This window comes from Natator depressus, chromosome 8 (assembly GCF_965152275.1).
Source record: "Natator depressus isolate rNatDep1 chromosome 8, rNatDep2.hap1, whole genome shotgun sequence".
NCBI classification, from domain to species: domain Eukaryota; kingdom Metazoa; phylum Chordata; order Testudines; family Cheloniidae; genus Natator; species Natator depressus.
The window spans coordinates 32,214,190-32,236,400 of NC_134241.1; the positions used below are offsets into that span (position 1 = coordinate 32,214,190).

The 22,211-nt window shown below is 37.3% G+C and overlaps 1 protein-coding gene across 1 annotated transcript in view; it reads left to right on the top strand.

Moving 5' to 3' along the window:
- The window catches only part of RANBP17 (RAN binding protein 17), a 257,021-nt gene that overhangs the window by 161,914 nt on the left and 72,896 nt on the right, over window positions 1–22,211 (top strand). The window contains exons 17-20 of the mRNA XM_074960698.1: window positions 541–604; window positions 693–801; window positions 8,871–8,974; window positions 15,215–15,303. Of these exons, the coding sequence (XP_074816799.1) occupies window positions 541–604; window positions 693–801; window positions 8,871–8,974; window positions 15,215–15,303 (366 nt within the window). The remainder of the gene's footprint in view (window positions 1–540; window positions 605–692; window positions 802–8,870; window positions 8,975–15,214; window positions 15,304–22,211) is intronic.

Sequence of the window (22,211 nt, forward strand, 5' to 3'; positions counted from 1 at the left end):
TAGGAGTGAAGAAGAATTCGAAATAAGAATTAAAGAAAGGAAAATTAAAAGTAAGGGAATTCCTTTCTGCCCAGTGTGGTCCAATTTAAGGCCCCCAGCTAGCCAATTTGATTGCCCATTGGCAACCTCTCTCAGTAAGGGCAAATCCTATTGACCGGCTGCCACTACAAAACAGCAGTATTTCCTCCACCATCCTAGCCATGTGGTACTATCTGGAAAACCAGCACCATTTATTGTTGAAAACTTTTACTTTAATTCTAAATATCGTTTAATTCATTGGCTCTTTTGCGACTAAAATATGTGACATGAAAAGTAATTGCTTTGGTTAATAGTAGATCATCATTTTTAATGTTCATATACTATTTCTGTGCTGTATATTTTTTCAGAAACACCATATTTTTAAGAGATGTGTATTTTAATACTTTGTTAGCAATTTGTATCATTCTTAAAAATTATTAAATAATTATGCAAGTTAAGTTTACAGCAATATTCAAATCTCAGCATAATACTGTAAGGGAGACTTTCCTTAACATCTGCTACTTATATTCTCTTAAAAAAACTTGTGAAAATAGATGCTGTGAAGTTCATGCTTCAGAATCACACAGTAAGTTTTCTTATTATGTTCAAATATTTTAGACTCCTTCATAATTTTGTACACCATTTTAACTTGTGATGCACTTATGTTTTGCCAGAGTAAACACTTTCCTTTTTTGGGGGTGAATGATAATTACAGTCTCAGTGACCTTAGATGCCGAACAACTTTCTACACTGCTCTCACTCGCCTCCTCATGGTAGATTTAGGTAAGGTGTTTCTCTTTGATATTTTTGTAATCTTATTAATTTTAGTAACAGAGCTTAAATCTTCTGAGTGAGAGGTTACTGACACTATTAAAAATAGGTTATGAGTTCAGTACATCTGTTCTAGATGGTGTTTAAAATACTTCACAATAGCTTTTGAGGTTTGTGGCCATTGAAATACAATAGTCTTTTTTTTATTTGATAGATTTGGTTATAGTAATATGAGTTCTGAAAGTGAGACCAGTAGTTTATTGCACTGAAGGCCTTTTGGATCCATTAGTGTAATTTAGCTACTTATAATGTAAGGGCCTGATCTTGTGACATTCTAAAAAGTTTCACCTTTGACTGACTTCAGTGACTACTCCAAAGACACTGGTTTCAATGTTTACTCTAGCAGATGGTGTACTACTTCATATAAATTCTCAGCCTGTGAGGAATCTCAGCTCTCAGAGTTTGAATCAGAGTACTGAGCAGACACTTAATGTATTTGCTTAATTTTACACACATGAGTAGTCACGTTTGAAGTCAATAAGATTATTCATGTGCATAAATTTAAGCATTCACATTAAGTGTTTGTAGGATTGGGACGTTAGTGGTTAGCCTGGTTTGCACCAATATATTGCCAATAAACTGATTTTATCCCATCCCTTAAGTAACCAGGAAAAGAATCCTTAGCACCACGTGATATTAGGTAAGATTCCTTTTCAATCTATTTGTGAGAACAGTTTTAGTCATTAGTTTAGTAACAATGATGGGTGGTTACATACTAGCACAGATAACAAATTTACTAAAAGAAGCATATGATTAGTTTGCAAGAAACATAAGTGATGGGCCAAATCTTCAACCAGTTTAAATTGACATGGGTTCCGTAAAGTCAATGGAGCTATACCAGTTTTCATCAGCTAGCCCATTAGATGCAATTATATGTATTATTATTTTTATATATATTATTATTTAAATTATAGTCATAATAGTTCTTTCCCTTAAAGATTTCTGTGCAAAAATTACCATTTGTGTTTTGCTAAATTAAAATTAGAGATGGGCAGAAAAGGGAATGTCAGCCTTCTGAGAGAAAGTTGGATTAGAAATAGAGTAGGGTTTGAGGTCTAGGTTTATCTGATAGTGCCATCATTTCATATGAGCAATGCTGCAAGGTTTGAGCTGCAACTGGTGGAGCTCTCACAGGTGTGCCAAGATTTCCTGTATCTTCAGTGGTAGAAATTGCTTGCAGTCAGCTGTTCTCACAAATTTGATGTCATTTTGGAATTTGATTAATTTAGTTAATTTTGGAATAGCAGTTTGGTTCAGGATGCCATGTCAATTGGAGATATGAGTCTACATTCAGTCTGGCTATAGTTCAAGGACTATCTTGAGCTAAGTCAAGTATTACCCTCTAGTTTTTCTAGATGCCCCTAACTTATTCCTGGCTTTTCTATGGGTGGTGGTTACCCTATTTGTACCCTAAAAATAGTCTTTCCTTCCTGAGGACATTTGGGGCTGTCATTTATCCTCTTTTCTGCCATTTGTTGTTTTAATATTTGGATATGTTAAAAACAGGAATTAGGCAAGTAAATTGATTTTTCAGGCCCCCACAGAAAGATTTAGCCCGGCAACATATATGCAAAGGTGGCTTACCTCAAAAACTGTCTACACTTGCAATTCAACTGTTTTCAGGACCAGTTCAGCTGCATCCATTGCTGACACCTGTTGTAAGCAGGGGGTAAATTTCCTAGTGGAAACCATGCAGGTTTAGTGATTTTCCCTACAGGAAGAGCAGAGAGTGAGCAGAATCAACCCATCTAGGTGATAAAAGTCACATCTTCAAAGAGGTGTTGTGTGAGCAAGATGCCATTCCGGTTGATAGCTCTATGCAAGTGAAACACAAGAGAAATGTGATTGCTCAGAAATTAACGGTTCATTGAGATTGGCTTTATTCCTCTACGTTAGTGGCCAGAAAACCTGACAGGAATAGGGCTAGCTGGGGGAAGACCTAAACAAACTTATTGGACTAATACCCTATGGATTTCCATTTGGAGTATATTAGCTTGTCTGTTTCTGACCTTTCGGAGAAACACATCTAGAGAAGTGTACAGAGAAAACTCTGCTTTACATTTGAGAATACAGATGTGAAACATCAAACACACATGAGCTATACTTTTCGTGTGTGTGTGTGTGTGACAAATACACGCTTTTTAAATGACATCATTCTTAACCTTATAGAGCTGTAAGCTTTATAAACAAGCAGCAAGTCATCAGTTTTAGTCCAAAGAGAATTGGTCATCATACTAGTCATCCTTTTCAGGCTTTCTAAAATTAAAAGAAGAAAGGATTTGTTAAGGAAGTTTTTCATATTATTGACTTTTAAAAATAATTTACATGGAGATAATATTAAGATGAAGTCTCATGATAAATTAGTGCTTTTTAAGAAATGGAATGTGCTTTTCTGGATTCAAGTATAAAATTCATTGTAAATTAGCCTTTTATAGAAAGTGTAGAATTAGTTATATTTAAACCATTCCCTTTCGAGTGGTTAGAAAAACCAAATCAACCATGGGGGAGGGAGCAGTAATTAGCAGTACATTAATTGGCATTTACTTTAAAAGGCACTTGGTTTCTGTTCAGTAATTTGAACCTTGTTTGAATGTAATTACACTTTGAATGCTCTGTGTGCCTCAGGTTGTATTTCTAATGAAAATAGACTTTTTTGACATTTACAGTTGCACCATTTTGTCAAATGGTCCATGGCCCAAGATTTTTAAAGTAAACTAAATATTCACTTGTGTAAGCTATAGAGTAAAGAAAATGGTTACTGAAACTCCAACAAAGTGCTTTTTTAAGTAAAGGTTTCAGAAGATATTAGTCCAATTTTTCTTTCAATTCTGGATTATCAAAGGCTTTACACATAAATTATAAAAAGCTCCTTCTGGAGACATTGGGTCTGAGTCTCCACTGCCTCTGTGTAGTTATTTACACCAGTGCAAAATGAGTCCCTGCTCAGTGGATATAAAACACTACCAAATAATGTAAACCACAGCCAGAGCTACTCAGCGAGATGCCTGCTTGTGAAATGCCGCAGTCTGCCCTTAAAGCATGAAAGATCCACCAAAATGTTCCACTGAAGGATCTTTTTTCTTTCAAAGGGCATAATGAGGCCATAGATGAGTCTAAGTGCACGCTAGTGTGGCTTGGATCATCGCAAAAGAGCAATTTACAGTAGTAATTTGTTCATGAAATGGTTTCTTTCTTTTCCAGTTTTTTAAAAAAGCGTCATTATTTAACGCTCATATTTTATATTACATGAATGTGGATCATACAATAATCATACTGATAATAGTGCACGGGGACTTGCTTTTGTGGTTTGATTTTTTTTTTTAACTGAAGTAAAATATTTGAGGAATTTAATGTTTTATAGCTGATTATTTCTGGGCCGCCTAAAAGAGTCTTACTCCACTAAACTTATCTTGAAAACAAACATAATGATAAAGGTACTTTTTCACTTGGAAGAACCAGTTAGGTTGCAATAAAAAATTACTTAGGTCCCAACCTGTCACACAATCATTGGACAATATGGCACATGTTAGTCTCTTACCAAGGTCTTGGACAATAGCCCATTTCAGCTGATGGGTTTTCCATTGACTTTAAAGGGATTTGGATCAAGCCCCAAGAGCAAAAAAAGGGCTATAATAATAGTCAGAGAGATATAGGATTACAGATGGCATACACAAACTAGCCAATCCTATGTATACACCAAATTCATCCACAAAATGTTGAAGGAAAAATAGGTAAAATGTCTCCGAAAGACATTTTGCAGAAGGACGTCATATTAATTCCTCCATTAATTTGTCAGTTTTTGCCATAACTATTTTCCTCTCTCATTTCTTTTTCCCAACATTTTACCTAACTATGGGCCAAATTCTATCCTCGGTTATGTGTTAATGGTTTCCATTTAATTTGGATGTGTGGGTATATCTGAGGGGAAAATGTCTTTAATGATACACATGAAAGGATCCAGTATCTAGTCAGGTTTTCGTGTCTTTCTTATAAACTAAATGTAGGCCTTGATTCTGCAAAGACAAGCACAGAGCAGATGCCTGTTGAATTCAGAGAGGCTGAATGTAGGGTTCCGAGGTTCAGAGAGGGAACATGTAGGGTTCTGGCCACACAATTTTCTTTTCAGGATCTGAGCCTTAATTTGTTTGTTCTCCTCCCCTTCCCCCCAAATATGAAAATCTATAAGAAAAGTAAAAGTATCTGGGTGATGCATACAATATCTCTGGAAATAGGAAATAGCTTTCAATAACTATGAAACATTATGGAAGGTTATAGAAATTATTCCAGGTTTCAGAGTAACAGCCGTGTTAGTCTGTATTCGCAAAAAGAAAAGGAGTACTTGTGGCACCTTAGAGACTAACCAATTTATTTGAGCATGAGCTTTCGTGAGCTACAGCTCAGTGAGCTGTAGCTCACGAAAGCTCATGCTCAAATAAATTGGTTAGTCTCTAAGGTGCCACAAGTACTCCTTTTCTTTTTATAAAAATTATTAGAATTTGTATAACAATTAGTAGGTTCTTATTATAATTTAGCAGAACGTATAACCATGGCAGAACTTTGACACATTTATATAACATTAGTGGGCAATAATTATACAAAAAAACCCGTTTTCATCCCTTTATAGCAAATTTCACTGTTTGAAACATGTCTAGTTAGAAGTGTTGTCTGAAAGCTCATGCATTTTTCCTGGTAAGTGTACAATAATTATAGGCAGAGTGGTAGTGAATAGCACCACATATTATTAAGGTCTCTCAACAATTGGTATTATAAGTCCCTGTTTTCATTTGCTTGTTTGGGCTGAAATTTTCTATGCCAGATGTCTGCTTTAGGCTGAATTTTGGGGGGAATTGGGGGTTGATTTGGATTGGATTTTTTTAGAAAACTTCAGCTAAAGTGGTTCAGCAGTTTCCAAGAACATTGCTAAGGAAGAATACATTGTTTTGCCCGTGTTAAAAATTCTGGTGACATTTTATTTGAAAGGTTCTGCTGCTTCGGTGTTTTGGAGCAGAACTTGAAATTTAACATGCTGTGGCATTTTGCTGTCCCTGTGAAAATCCAGCTAAATATGACCTAATTATAAGTCTTTGAAAAATAACAGTTTACATGTGCTCAGTAGAGACTTTTTAGATTTTTAGAAGCAAAAATCACGGAGCATTCCTTCCTCATTGAGCATGCTTCATTTCCCTCACAGCTCCTAAACATAACAGGACTGTGCACGCGCCATCACCACAGAGTGACTGAACATGCACCAGCCCGGGCTGCAGGGGCGAAGCCAGGCTTTCCCAGTAATAGCTACACCCAACTTCTCCAGGCTGGGCAGCGGAACTCAGAGCAGGGATCCTCTCTCTTGTGCTCTCGGTGACACACACACACAGTCACCTAGGCAGCATGGAGGAAAAAGCCTTCTGATTCGAAAGCAGAGGGGAGAAAAGCCAGACTGGGGGGAATGAAACAGTAGATTGAGACAAGAATTCTGGTGAGATGGGGACTAGCTTTGGAGGAAGAGAAACTGTTACTGGGACCAGGAGCCAGTTGGTAGGGGGAATGTGAAACTAGGACTGGTTGAGTGGAGAGGCTGGGACTTGGAACCAGGGAAAGGCAGGCTGGAACTGGGAGCTGGGATAGAGTGGGGTTGGGACTAGGAACCAGTTGCCTGGGGAAGGTGGAAACACTGGGATTGGTTGAGGAGCTAGGGAAAGGGGAGACTGGGACTGACTGGACAAGGAGATGAATTAGGAACTGGGGATGAAGGGCGGAGGGGAGAGGAGACAGAGCTGATGAGCTGGGTTACAGGGGGAGACCTGGGACTGGCTGGGCAAGAAAATTGGGATTGGGTGTGGGAAGGTGGAGAGACTGGGATTGGGGAGCAGAGGTCAGGGCTTGGACAGGTAGCTCAGAGGGGGACACTAGGACTGACATGGCAAGAAGACTGGGACTAGGTAGGCAAGAATGGAACCGGGTTAAGGGGCTAGATTCACAAGGGGGCGTAATTGTTGCAATGCTGAGCGGTGCAGTGCCTGACTTTCAGGTGCCTTGCCACCTGCTGGAATTCACAATTCTGAGTTAGGTTCCCAGGAGGAGAGGATGGTGATTGCTGAATAACCGCATGGCTGTGGTGCTGGTGGTCCTCCTTATACCCAATAGCTCAGTAGTTAGAGCCCTCTCACAGGATGTGGGAGATCCATGTCCAATCCCCCCACTGCCTAGTGTGGAACAGTGACTTCAACCCAGATCTCTCGCCTCCCAGGTGAGTGCCCTAACTCTTGGACTATAGGGCATTCTGGGGTGGGTGTCTCTCAATATTTCCCATGTAAACTGTTCCACTTGGTATAAATACTTGCATATCCCCTGGATCAGGGACTAGAACATGGGTCTCCCAGGTGAGTGCGCTAACAGCTGTGCTGTAGAATCATTTTCACTCTCTCATTGGTCAAATGAATATTTTAAGTATTTATAAGGGGGACCATCGCCACACCACCTTCTGTGCCAGCTGTGTTTTGTTTGGGGCCTGATCTAGTAGGTTTGCTCTTAATCACCCACTGAGCATGCCTGCTGGATCAGGCCCCACAGGTGCAATAGGTAGGGAAATGCCTTGTTTGTGAATCCAGCTGGGGCTTAGGCATTAGCTAGGTGCCAAGTTGCTAGGCTGTGTTGGGACTTAGATAGCTGTATGCATACCAAGAGAAGAAAAATGAGGCACCTAGGGGACTTACCGGTGGAAATTTAGGCGCCTAGGGACCTTAGGTGCCAGCAAGACACACACACACACTTTGTTAAAAGAATATTATTAAGGTTGCAAAGTCAAGCACACTTTTCTACCAGAATTTAGCTTGTCTGTGCAACTTTAATCCCCCCCTTCCCCTGTGTTATGATACAGTCTTTAATTCCATGATCACAAACTATTTTTATCTGCATGAGCCTTGCCTCATTCACTGCACAGCATGGACGTGTTCTGGGGATGAATCAGGGCTGAGTAGTAAAGGATGAGCCCTGCCTCATTTGTTGTAGAAGTTGGAAGGTGTATAGTGAATGAGTCAGGGAATTGCAGGAAGTGAAAGCATGGTTAATACAGTTGAATGCTGTCCTAGAAAACTGGATTTTATACCTACCTCTGCCACAGAGTTCCTATGTAATACTGGGCAAGTCACTTAATCCAGGCTTCACAAGTGATCACTGATTGTGTATTTCTCATTTCTGGGTGCCCAACTTGAGGCCCTCGGGTCTGATTTGCATAAGAGCTGAGCACTCACAGCTGCAACTGAAGTCAGTGGCAGATAATTTTAATATATAAAGTGCTATAGTCCTAGGTTAACTTGAGCACCAAAATTAGTAGAAACACTTTTGACTGTAATCTTTGTGCCTCCCCTCCCCTCTCCTCTCAGGGGTATTTGTGAAGCTCTCGGATACTATAGTAAGGAGCAACAGAGAAAAGCCAACAAGGAAATTAATAATCCTATCTTCAGAGAAGGGTTTGAACAGTGCATTAAATAAGGCCTGAGGAATGAGGAGAAAACAAAATATTGAATATCTGTTCATTCAGTGAGCACTGTCCATTCTGTGCACTGAATGACACGGGGGTCCTGTGGAAAAAATAGTATGTGATCGCGTAATTAAAGATTGTATCATATTGCGTACCCACAAGAGGCCAAATTAAGATTGCATGGGCAACTTAATTCTGGCTTTTTCTGACTTTTGAGACCTGGACTTTGCAACCTCAGAGAGAATAGAAATATAAAAAGGAGAAAGAAACAGAACATGTGGAGAGACACTGGTCTCAGTTTTAAGTCATTTGTGACCTAAAGTTTCTGTCTGTATTTTATGTTCGTTCAGTCTGTGTGCCTCAGTAAAAACATTTAAAAACTAAGGGTCCACTTATACTGTCCTGGCCCAAAACTCCCTTTGACATCAGTGGAGGTTTTACTTTCAAATGGACTGTGGAATTGGACCCTAATGAATGGCAGGATGAATGTGCTGTGATGCTCTCGTTTGGTTTTTTTTTAATTTATTTTATTTTTCTGTAGGTGAAGATGAGGATGAGTTTGAGAATTTCATGCTACCCCTTACAGTTTCATTTGAAACTGTAACTCAGATATTCAACAATAGTTTTAAACAAGAAGAGGCAAAGGTAGGTTTATTTCAGTAATAGGGAAAGAAATTATTTATCAGTAAAATAAGCTAATTGTGAAGTAAATGTTTCACATTTTTTTCATCTTTGCCATGTATATGTGTCTATAATTTTCTATATAATGTTGAAATAAAATGGCTGTATATGACTTCCCACAAGTCAATCTCTTACACATACTTTTAGATTTTGGGAATGGTTTGACAATAAAGTGATCTCTTTTCAGCCATATTTATAATCAAAGAGACAGATTTTCCTCTTGTGGTATTTGACCTGGTTCTTGTGTAATACTCCCTCTTCCTGTGTATGTGTTTGTATTTTCTTCATATGTATTAACATATGTATTTGGGGAGATTTGGAAAGATGTAATACACTTGATAAAACACTGCATCTTTAAAGTATTTTTTTTCAAACAAGAATTTAATATATAAATCAAGACTTTATTAAATGGCTGGGCATATATGTATAAATAGGAACTGGTCTTGAAGTATTGCATCCTTAAACTGAACAAAGTGATTAGGATAACTGATAGCTAAATAAGGTTTTTATGTGCCTGTGGGAGCCATATTAGGATTGATTTGACAAGTCAGTTCAGCTGTGGCAACAGTCATAATATCTAACACAACATTATGTTTTATTAGTAAAATTCTTAAGTGTAGCAAGCTGTTTGTGTCAAAACAACAGTATATTTTAGGGGGGAAAGGACGTGCTAAATGGGAGTAGCAGCTTCAGGAATGACAATACATTAGAGTAGTGTTGTGCTAAATAGATTCCCCTCCCATAATGAACAAACAGTTAACAATGCACTCTAGAGTGCCCATTTCAGATACATTGCGTAATCTATGGAAAGCCCAAACAGATTTGCTATTTTAAAATATGATGGAAACCTTAACAGTGCATCACCATCTTTTCTTCTCGCCCTTTCCTGAAAATGTAAACTGTCATCAAACATGCTAGAAATGTTTGACAAATAATTTTTGTCCTCCTTAGTACATAACTCACATTTACAGAGCATGTATAGTTTATAACCACTTAGATTAAATTAACATCTTAGAAAATATGGATAGTCAGCTCATTGCTTCAGTGGGTACTGTGAAAAAGACCACATACCCCAGATTCTGTTTTGGATGTTGCTTCTAGTATTTAATTTGTAAGCTGCTTTTCACATGTTAAATAGAGAGAGTCCAAAAGGGTTTGCCTTTTATTTTAAAAATTATTGATTTTAACAATTAGTTTTAAGAGATCATTTTTAGAATTCCCTTCTTCATAAGAAATTGCATTTATCTCATTTGAGGATTCTATTGTATTTAAAACAATTTTGCTGCAGTCCTGTCTGGTTTGTGAGAAACTCTTTTACTGAAGAAATTTTAATGGAGTTCCAGTGATATATCCCTAAACTAGCAAGTTCTTAACGACCCTGGAAAGTGACTGCTTGATTACACTTTAACGGTATTTGCAAATAAAATCACAAGTAATTAAAGGGAAATCTCCAGGCTTTTGAGCAAATTTGATGCATGATAACTGCCTGATTCAGCTTCATCTAGAGTAATGCTGTGTAGACAAGAGCTACTGAGATCAATAGCAACATAATGATAGTGGCAGAATTAAGTGAGTAACCTGAGAACTGTGTCTTCAGAATGCATGCAGCTGCCACAAGCCAGGGCCACACAGTGCACTCCGTTCTTCCATCCTAAATGTTCATCAAAAGACGCCCTGCAGGAAAATGGAGTTAGATGCTCTTTATTGCTGATCGTGTCTCTTGCCACATTTATCAGGGAAATTGGATTAGCAGTTGGCAGCTGCAGGTAGACAAGGTTCTGCAGTGATTAAATATGCAGCTTGGCTGCATTTGTTGTGACAGACCTTTAGTAAATTCTACTGTAAGCACCATCTGTCTAATTTGTATAAAGGAAACTTGGTGCTTTAAGCTACTGATAAAGAACTAAATCTGTTGCTCTATCATAAACAAAACTTTTGGTCTAAATTCTTTTAAATATAATTTATGTTACAGCTATTTTTCTATCATGATGAATAAATAATACATGCAAAAGTGCTTTCAGGTACTTCATTGTGCAAGAACTGGAAACAAAAACAGTTCAGTTCTCTTCTTCAATAAAATGTTTAGTATTCCAATCCACAGGGAGGTGACACTGTTAAAATATCACCATGAAAATGGCCCAAGACTGCCAAATTCATTTAATTTGTGGCTTTTACTAGGATTTTCTAACTGCCTGTTTTTTTATATTTCTGAAGTATGCAGCTGAAAAATGATCACAACAAGGGAGCTCTTCCTCATTGAAATACATTTGTGGTTAACAAACCTGTATATAAAACATACATTTAGGTTTGTTTTCCAGTAAAATCTAATATAATTGAAGAGGACCTTAGTATTTACCGTGAGCTTTTTTCCATTTTGAAATGAAGAGGGGGGGGAATGATAGTATTAAAACTACTGTCATTTTTTCCTCTCAAAAATATCTGGATTTGCCCTGACATTCCAGTTAAGTAATATATTGACTGGCTAGACTGAACCTCAGTGGTGCTTTTATGTGAGTTATGACATCCTCAGTTTTGATAGGAATGAATGAAAACTGTATCGGAGGAAGAAGGGCAGTTAAATAGCAACATGCTATCTTTAGCTGGTTCGTAAAAACTCCATACTGTTAAATTATTTAAAATCCTTGATTTTCAGCTAGCACACATTAAAAGTTTTCACACTAAGTGCCAAATGTTGCAAACAGCACTTTAACAGAATGATTTTGCTTTGATCCCTGTAGCAGTTCCTGAATAATTTATCACAGGTTATTGCCTTAATTCTGGAGAGGGATAGAGCAATAAAGGCAGATGAAAACACTCCAGTTGAAACACCTTGGGGCCTGCTCATTCCTCTGACACGGCTCTTTTGTTGGAACTATTTAGAGGTTATTAAGACGTGTCTCCAGAATTAAGAGTATGCTGTAAGGATGAAGACAGCCATCTTAATTCTAAAGACAAAGCACAATGACCCTTCACCTTTTTTTCTTCGTTGTTATTATATAGTAGAATTATGAGGATAATATTATAGCTGCACCCAGTAGTGCCACTGTAGTTAAGGGTCTGTCAGACTTTCCATTACAAACCCCATTTTGGGGGTGGGTGGCGTGAGTGGTATCTCGTCTGTTTCAAAGTGCATTAGTCAGAAACTTGGCACCCACTGTCAAGCCACAATTCCTGTTTTGGCTTTTTTCCCCTTACAAATATTGAAATGTTCAGTTCTTTTCCATTTAGAAATTCAGAAAATAATGTTTTTTAGGATTTTAAACCATAATGTCAGAATTTAAAAAAAAGGGGGGGGTGGGGGGGAGAGACCTTTAAATTACTCTAAAGTAGACCTACCATTTTTTGGTTTGTGGATGGAAGAATACTTTGAAACAGGCTAGTTATTTCATTAGTATGAAAATCAGTTTATAAGCCAGCATTCTGACTACCTAAAATTCCCCTGCCATTTCTCTCGGATACAGTATTCTTTGCTTCTGAGTCTAAGGTATTGTCTAGTGTTGCTGTGTGCTGCTAAACAGCTGTCACCTTACACCCAAATATGACTGCATTTCAGCTGTGAATGAAGTGATCCCTTTATATGCTGCTTATATTATTCTGTTACATTTACAAAGCATGTTAGGAACCCTCAGGATGAAGGCCCACAAGGTGCTGTCTAAGTATACAGTGTTGTTTACTATTTTTCTTAACAATTTTTACACCAACTGTCATTTGAAAATTCGTAATGGGCTAATAAACCAGAATATATAGGGATTTTAATCCCTGTTCTGCCACACCTGTGTAAAACTCAACTGCAGTGAGCACAAGATCTTAGGTGAAAGGGGCAGGATTTTACCTGGATACACTATGTGGTTGGGGTGTCATTGTATGAGCAGTTTTGGCATCAGTGTACATATTCAGTATTACTACTATACAAAGTCTAGTTCCAGTGAATAATACTTCACCATTGAGTTTAGTGGGACTTTATATACTAAGAATGTGTAATATATTAAAGATGAGTAGTATATATTAAGAATAGTATAGATAACAGTGTATGGTGTTTATATAATGATAGTAGTAGAAAGTAAAGATTCTAAAACCAAAGAAATTCAGTGGTTTTTCTCAAATCACTCAGTTGTTCTTTAGTACTGAAGATCAGTGGCATGTGAAATGACCTGCTGTTTCAAGGCCCTCTGGTAGAAGGGTACTGTGTCATCGCTTTCTAAGTGTGACATGCCCCCATTTATCAGGTGTCTATATGTCTTGCTACCCAGACATTTCCTAAATATTTTACCAGAAAGAATGTTTTTCAAAGAACAGTTGCTTTTCTAAGTCAATGAATATGTACTTCAGGGTTGGTTGATTGGTCAGTTGTGTGTGTATGTGTAGTCCCTGTCTCACAAGCATCTGACCATGGGCTCATTCCTATTTTTGCCTGTCTTCAAACAAAGCCAAGTTCAAATGAGGTGCTGAATATCATAGGTGTCTTTCTAGAGACCCCTACTTTTCCTTTGACCTTCATTCCTGATAGTCAGCCTTGCTTATGGACCTTTTCTTTCTGTGGCTACGGTGGGCAAAAGAGCCGAGATCACTCTCGAATCCTCCACCTTCACCTTGCATTGCTGGATGTGGATATATCCTTTTTTGATATTGCACCTTAGTATTGTTTAGTAGGAGATGTGCAATATGGTTATGAAGTTTTTTTACATAGGCCACACATCTGCTAAGCACTTATTTTCCACATGGAAGAATAAATATATTAAATGCCAAAATGTAGGTGAATGTCATGTTAATATTATAATTTTAGGTCCCAGTTCTGCATGATGCTGAGCATTTCTTGTGAGGTAACCTCAACTCAAGTTTATGAGAATTGAGGGCTCTGAGCATCTCGCATGTTCAGGTCATTTGCACACTCAAAAACCAGGAAATCCAAATGATAAGGTTCTCATAGTAACCTTCATGTACCCATGTTTCACATAGGGCCCAATTTACCCTCAGAAAACCTCTGCAACTCCCATTGAAGTCCATTGGACTAGTGCGTGCATATCTGAAAGTAGAATTCAGGCCTTGTGTAAGGTAACATTTAGTAGCATAACAAGTAATTTGCAGCACTCCATTCATTATGTGGGTGGGTTAAAGTTAATATGAGATCCTTACCTTGCATTTCTGGACTTACGAATATTTACCATTGTTGCCAAATACTACTTTATTGAAAGTTTTATATTTAGTTTCTCTTGATATTTTTACGAAAATGAAAAAAGATTAGCACGTTAATTCCCCCTACTGGTTTCTCTGTGTGCTTCCACAATTGTTTAGTGAAACCCTGCAGTTATATGGTACTTCATAATGGAGCAGAAATACAAACCACACCTACAACACCAAACGAACACTGATACTGCATATTTTTGTTGCTCAGTATTCCACTAATCAGTATGGAATTTTAACTGGAGTGGAAATTTCATGTAGTGTATGTTTAAAATTATTTTTTCATTCACTTATAATTGTTAATTCTTAAAATTTACACTACTTACCTGAAAATCAGTCCTTTATGAGGATTACCACCTGGGAACTTGCAGCTGCTTTTCATTTATGTCTGTACCCCAAAAACAGTTTTAAAATATTTTTACGGGGTGGGGGAAATATTTTTTTTTTACTGTCACAGCATTTACTAAAAATGGGTGAATGGTTTTGCTCAAAATTTTTAAAAAAATTATTTTTTGACTGAGACCTAACTTGGAAAATGATATCAGAAAAGATTTTTTCAGAAGGATATAAGTATATGAAAATAGAGTATAATAGAAGTCTCAATATAACCGTGACAGTATTTTTTTTGAGTATCAATTAGTCTTATACCTTACATAAAATAATGCCAGCTCAAGTTAACTTTTTATTATTAGTGTTATTATTTTAATATAGTCATGCAAGAAGCACTTTTAAACTTTAATATGCAGCATTCGTATATTATGTTTTAGTTTGCCTTAGTCAAAGGTACAGTAAACTGAGTAACCTAAAATGTTCCCTAAGCATTTTATTAGCATTTACTACCATAAAACTTGAGCAGATTTTTTTTTTTATAAAGAACCTATGGTTTTCTATAGAGAAGGATTTGAGCGAGACAGTTAAACTAATGAATCAAAATCAGATATATGGTCATTATTGGCTGATTATTACTCCATCTGCTCTGTGCTAACGTGAAAATCAATTACTGTGTCTCTTTCCCACTGACAGCGTATGTTGATCGGGCTGGCAAGAGATCTTCGAGGGATTGCCTTTGCGCTAAACACAAAGACCAGCTACACCATGCTGTTTGACTGGATGTATCCTTATTACACTATGACAATACCAGCTCTGTGCACAGAGGGATACCAGGCCCCTTGCATTAGTTTAATAGTGTGGCACAGTGGGGAAGAGGAAACAAAGCTAAATGAACTAATGTGTAATCAGCTAAAATTACAGCACAATGGCAACCATGCAGTTAACCGGGAGGGCAGCATTTGGAGAGAAACCACAGAGAGGTCACTTTTTCGTTGTATCACATTAATACCTCAGAAAATATATCTAAATGGTTCCCCTCCCCACCCCAAGCCTGTGATGTTTCCATAAACATACGTTGGCTCAAACTCAAAATATAATGTACCTACATTTGGTTAAAAATGACAGCAAAGACTGCTAAAAAAAAATGTTGCTTCCCAAGTATTAATCCAGGGGGACCTCTGTATCTAGTATGATCTGGTCTTTCATTTAGCCAATAAGTATCCACTTACGTCAGTTTTATTAATATCATGACACACACACTTGTCTTGATGAGAAGACAACAGCTATATTGCAAAAATAAATGGTAATCTAGAGTTACAGTTTTTCTCAATATGCAAAGATCAGGACTACTGTGTTTGTTTTAATATACTGGTATACTTTTTTACTGCTGTGCTAAAGTATCTAATAATACACACTGGTATTTTGTTAATACAACAGGGAGGTCTTTGATGTTTTTTAATAAGTGTATCAGTCATAAATTTTGTCATTTCAGTCATAGAATCATATTAATCAACTCACTATTCAAATATATAGTGAGATGAGTATAACAGTTTGTATGATTTAGACCTACTATGCATGATTGCTGTATATTTGTTTATTATACTGGTAAAATAACATACAAATACAATATTGTGCTTTATTAAAAACAGGGGGCTTTGAAATGGGATAATTTTAGACAAATGCTGAAAGTTTACTATACACTGATAATCTGTTTGGAGAAGACATAACAGTATATCTTTCTAGAATTGTGACCAGGAATATAGTTGAATATGGGCGAAAAGGTAGAAAGGCTGAGCCTGTGTTAGGATCTGATCCAACTTCCACTGAAATCAATGGACAGACTCACATGGGAGTGGGATCAAGCCATTCTCAAGAACCTTGCTTCCTTTCAAGTGAGAGAGTTTGTGGAATCAAGGCCTGAGATAATAAGAGGCCTCATCCTAACTCTTTTTCAAATCAATGGAAAACTCCATTTAATTTCAATAGTAAAAGATGGAGCCACAAACTACTAAAATCAGGATGTAAACATATAAATTTTATAACAGACACTGTCACACTTACATTATTAAACCTGAAAGAAATTTAAAATTCAAAAGTTTACTTTTTATATTTTGTTCAGCATGGGCAGGAGAGAGAGATCACCGGTACTATCAATTTAATTTTCAATAAGTTTCATTTTCTGTTTCCTCTGCATTAAGCCAATGTTTATAGATTCTAAGCCCAGAGGGGACCACTGTGATCATCTAGTCTGACCTCCTGTTTAACATGGGCCTTAGAACTGTCCCAAAGTAATTCCTAGAGCAGATCTTTTTAGAAAGACATCCAGTCTTGATTTTAAAAATTGTCTGTGATGGAGAATCCACCTCTCCCCTTGATAAATTTTTCCAGTGGTTAATTACGCTCTCAAAAAATGTGTGCTTTATTTTCAGTCTGAATTTGTCTAGCTTCAACTTCCAGCCATTGGATCATGTTATACCTTTTTTTGCTAGATTGAAGAACCCATTATTAAATATTTGTTTCCAGTGTAAATACTTACAGACTGTAATCAAGCCACCCTTTTACTGTCTCTTTGTAAAGCTAAATAGATTGAAGTTTTTGAATCTAAAACTGTAAGACATGTTTTCTAATCCTTTAATCATTCTCGTGGCTCCTCTCTGAACTCTCTCCAATTTATCAATATCCTTCTCAAATAGTGGGGACCAGAACTGGACGAGGTATTCCAGCAGAGGTCACATCAGTGTCAAAGAAAGAGGTGAAATAACCTACTGTAAGTTCTCTACTCCTGTTCGAAGTGTGGCAATGTTTGCACTGCAAATAGTATAGGGAAATGTATAAATTCAAACAGAGCCAGATTGAGGTATCCTACAAGGAAACCTCTGGGGTTAGGAGAGGAATTCCAGCCAGAGTTTTCCTCAGGTCATTCTATTGGTGGTGATCACAAAGTTTTTACCCCTTTGCAGAATGACCAGAGTCATCCACTGCTCAGAAATCCACAGATCTCCTTGGTACCCTAATGAGCCCTACTCTCCTGTCTGGCTGCTCCTGTGGAACCATACTGCCGGGGGCTCTCCAGCCTGTGGCTATCCCAGGACCCAGCCTTTTTACGAAGGGCTGTGCAAGAAAGGAAACGGAGCCTTTGGTTGTATTATGCAGTTCTCATTTGTCAGTCCCATGTTCTCTCCCTGTGCAAAACTGCAAAGCTCCCTCTGTGGGACCAGGAATGGTGGAGGGGATTGCAGTATAGGGGTGGCTGATCTCCACTCCCTTTCCAAAAGATAGATCCATGCCTGGAGGGTCAACATACCATAGGAATCACCATGCTGAGTCAGAACAATGGTCCATTTAGCCCAGTATCCTGTATTCCAAAAGGAACAAGGCAATAACATGGATGGACCTATCCTCCATTAACCTAATTCTTTTTTTGAACCCATTGCTCCATTCCACACCTGAATCCAGGATTGTTTCCATTGTTTTTAATTTCCTGAACACCCATAGTTAATATTAAATTTCTTTTTTTAACTTTTTTTTAACAAACCCTGGATGTTTTTATTTGGACTGCCAGATAGCATTCCTTTAATTGACCTTAACAATAAAAAGATTAATATATACACAGTAAGAGGAATTAATTTGTCCAAGGCTTTTCTGAATCCCCTCGTTTTCTATATTCAGTTGATACTTTTTCCAAGCATATCTGTACACACGGACACAGAAAATATTCCCCTATCACCTTTGGCTGTAAATAAACAAACAAATTCATGCTTCTGTTCAGTGCATTTAGCTTCTGCTGGGGTCCAGCTCCATCCTCATATTGATCTCAGTATTATAGCAGAGTAAACTGCCATCATGTCAACTCGTATTTACTGGGTCTAAAGGGTGTAAGCTACAATGGTATGTGTTGGGGGGGAGGGGTGAAAGAGTTTTCTTTTAATTTGGATAGGGATTTTTATACTTAATTAACATTGTAGTATATAAATTAATAACCTTTAAGTGCTGAATTGTATGTGTGGACATGCTACAATTATAACTGCCCAAGTCTAATAGTAACAGTTGTTTTCAAACAAATATTCCCCTGGTTTGAAAACCTTGAAGTGAAACTAACTATAAACAAAAATTAAACTGACTTAGGTGATATTCATTACCTAAACTTAGAGAAATGCAGCAAATAAGCAGTATAAATAGACAAGAGAAAATTGTTAGTTTAGTAATCTAAGATGTTAGTAAGGTAAATAAAGGAGGTTGTTTGGAAGCGTTAATTTTAAATCAGTGGTATGAGAGTTCACTGGTTAATATAATACTTTATCTCAAGTGTGGCTGGAAATATTTTGATTCTAATCTCTTCCCATTGATTTCAAGAGAGTTACACATATAGTGAACTTTTGAGGATCAAACCTTTAATTTTTTAAGTTGTTCCAGTTTTAGGTCATAGTTTTCCTCTGTCTTGTTTCTGATTTTGAAGAAGTATGTGGAATTTTACTTTTGTCCAGTAGATGGCAAAAATGAGCAGAAATGAATTATTTTAAGTCTTTTGGTTTTGTATTTGATCTGAAAACTGTTGTGTTCTATATTTTACCATAGATTATGATGATATTAGGGTCATGATTTGGAGGTGAATTGTCAGTATGCTGAAAGCTGTGTTAGATTGCCAAATAGGGTTGTTTTGTAGCAGGCTTGCTTATACTAATTGAGTTTCTGTAGCAAATCAGGCTCCTTGGAAAAAGGCCAAAGGCTTTTCATAATTGTATTGACAGGAAAATGAATATGATAAATGGTGTTCATTCAGTTGAGACAAGATTTATTGTTTTCCTCTGGGCAAGGGATGAAGAGCAAATATTTATAATAATAGTAAAATTTGTTTAAAAGTTGTATTATTCAATCTTTCAAAAGGCTTTATTAAAATATTTCCAAATATTTTTAAGCAGTTTCCGATGGTTACGTTCAGGATCTTCCCAGAGAATTCCATTAATGAAAGATGAATAAGTAGATGATACAAAAATAAATAAATAAATAAATAAATATCTTGGATATGAAAGTCATTTATTCTTCCTGAAATATTGATATGTCAAGTTGTCAATGATGATTCCAGTATTACAGCTTCTGAAAGTTTATATGCTTTTTATATTCAGAAATGTGGTTTGTGTAATTTGTAGGGCAGGCCTGAACATGCAGGTGAAACCGTCTATAAAAGCATGTCCTGTTTAGAGTAAAATCAGAATCCATTTTTATTAATGGAGATTATCCCACTAATAAAATATTTTGTTTTGCTATTGACTTCAAGACGATGTTTGAAAAATGTGAGTGTATTACCTGTATTACTCCAAAGTGACAGCAAGCTGAAGTTTAAGTTCCCCGGTCTGTCTGTGGGGAGCTGGTGCAGGATCAGGGCTGTACCCAGCTATGTTGTTACTCTCTATCAGTGTTTCTTAAAACTAGTCGGGTACCCCCTTGGTAAATTTTTCAGCTGTTCCTTTCAGTTGACATCAATTATTTAATGAGCTTTAATTCCTGTGACATAAGCAAGTTTGTAGTAAGAAACTGTCTTGCCGGACTTAAATTACCTTATTAGGCTGACTCAGGGTTTTAGTCAGCAAAGCTAAAGTAGCATTAGTATATAAAAAAGATGGGGATCTGTGTTTGGAGTTTCCTCTCTACTAGTCATTCACACAATCCCCTTTCTTATGTTGATGTTTGTTTGAGAATGTGCCCCTTCTTTATGTGAACTTACAAGTAGGTGTGGAACATTTTGTTTTAAATAACCAATATGCTTCTGTTTTTAATCACTGTTCTAATAAATATCTAAAGATTCATCTCCTGTATCCTTAAAACAATAATTCCATATGCACAGGCAGAGACATTTTATAAGACTGTATGCAGAGGATTAGTCAAGAAAAAATACTCACAATTTTACATAAGCAATAGTGTTTCCCATTTAAAACCATTATAGTTTTTAAAGTATTAAATTTTCATATTTTTTTCCAATTAGTTTATAAGTTAAGTGCTCATTTAGAAGAACTAAACAATCAGTTCTAGATATTTCAGTCCTGTATCTGCAGAGGCAGTATAAGGTTTTCCTTTAAGCAGCCAGCCTTTCCTCTGCATCCAGTCTTTAGCCTGTCATAGGGAGCCCCTTAGTGCCCTTTGCGTTGATAGATTCTATGATGATGGTCACTTGTGTACATTAGCGTACTAAAGCTGATTTTATTTTATATTGCCCTGTTATTATTTATTTGTCTGACCGTAGCACTTAGGAGCTCTAGTCTTGGACCAAGATCCAATTGTGCTAGGTGCTATACAAACCCAGACCAAAAACATGGTCCCTGTCCCAAAGATCCTTTGCTGTTTGCATTTCACTCACCTTAGACAATGAAAATCAGTTTGTCAGTTTCACTTCTTGAATTAGCAGGATTCCACAATGTTTGAGAATATAAACACTGCAGATGGGTGTTTAAAAACAAGTCAAAACTATTTTCACTGGAATTTTTAAAAATAATAAATCATGGAAATATTTTTGTTGACCCCAAGTTTTGTAAAACCCGGTTTCTGCCAATGGATGTAGATGTGACACTTGAACTTTTGAATTCTGGCATCCCCGTTTATATAATGGGGTTGCCAGCTCAGAATGCCCAGTTGTGCCTGTCTCCAGCATGCTGGCTGATACAGTTTTAGAAGAATTCAAAGATTTCACAAGTGCTCAGCTGCAGCTTTGAATACACTAACAAAAGTGGCTTTTGTTCACAATGGGTTTCAGCAATAAGTGCAGTTGAAGTGGTGCTGAATATGATTTAAAGTCAAAAGCAAACTGTTCAGCAGCATTTCAGAAACTCTGGTGAAAAGCTGCTCCCCCCACTGGTGCTCCAAAAAACCCCTAGAGACAGCTTGGGCACATAGCACTGTCTCACCACCCCATTTTCAGTTGCTAAATTATATTAAAAGACCAGTAGAAACACACTGAATATTTTCCTAATGTTACTTTTCCATGTAAACTCTTGTTGTAGTTGTCACTAGGGCTGCAGTGTGAGCATGAATGGGAGGGGTTGGAGTTCTGCATGCTCTGCTATGCGTTTGAGAACTCCTGTTCTAAGGCCTTGCCCTCTGACTTATTCTCAGTGGAAGAAGGGCTGGGTTGGTGTTGATAACTGGCTGTGTCTATGGTTTAGATTATATTGAAAAGTTTGTGCCGGGACAACTCTCACACTATCTAGAATCATGATCCTTTAAATATCTGTTAAACAGATAACATTCCAGTTAGACTGGGAGATGGTCTTCTCTGTGTGGTGGATGAAGATGAAGTGTCCGTGCTGATAATAATGGGCCTGTCAGCAGCCATTGATACAGTTGACTTGCTTATGCATTTCCAGGGGACTCTGTGGGGATGCTGTCAAGTGACATTGATCTTTTCTATTGGAGAGAGCCCAGCGAGTAGCTTTGAGCAATTAGTTTTATCCAAGGGCACTCTCATATGGGGTTCTGTAGATTCCATCTTGGTCCTGTCCGCATATTTGAGGCCACTGGGAGTGGCAGTGAGGAAGTATGAATTAGGGTGCCTTCTGTATTCATATACCACCCAACTTTATGTGCCTGTCCCTCCCAGTCATCATTTTGAATGTTTTAGCCAGTGTCTGGGTGAGAGTGGTCTGGTTGGGAAGTATTTCCAATAAAATGAAGGTGATGTTGACAGATTTATGAAAGTAGC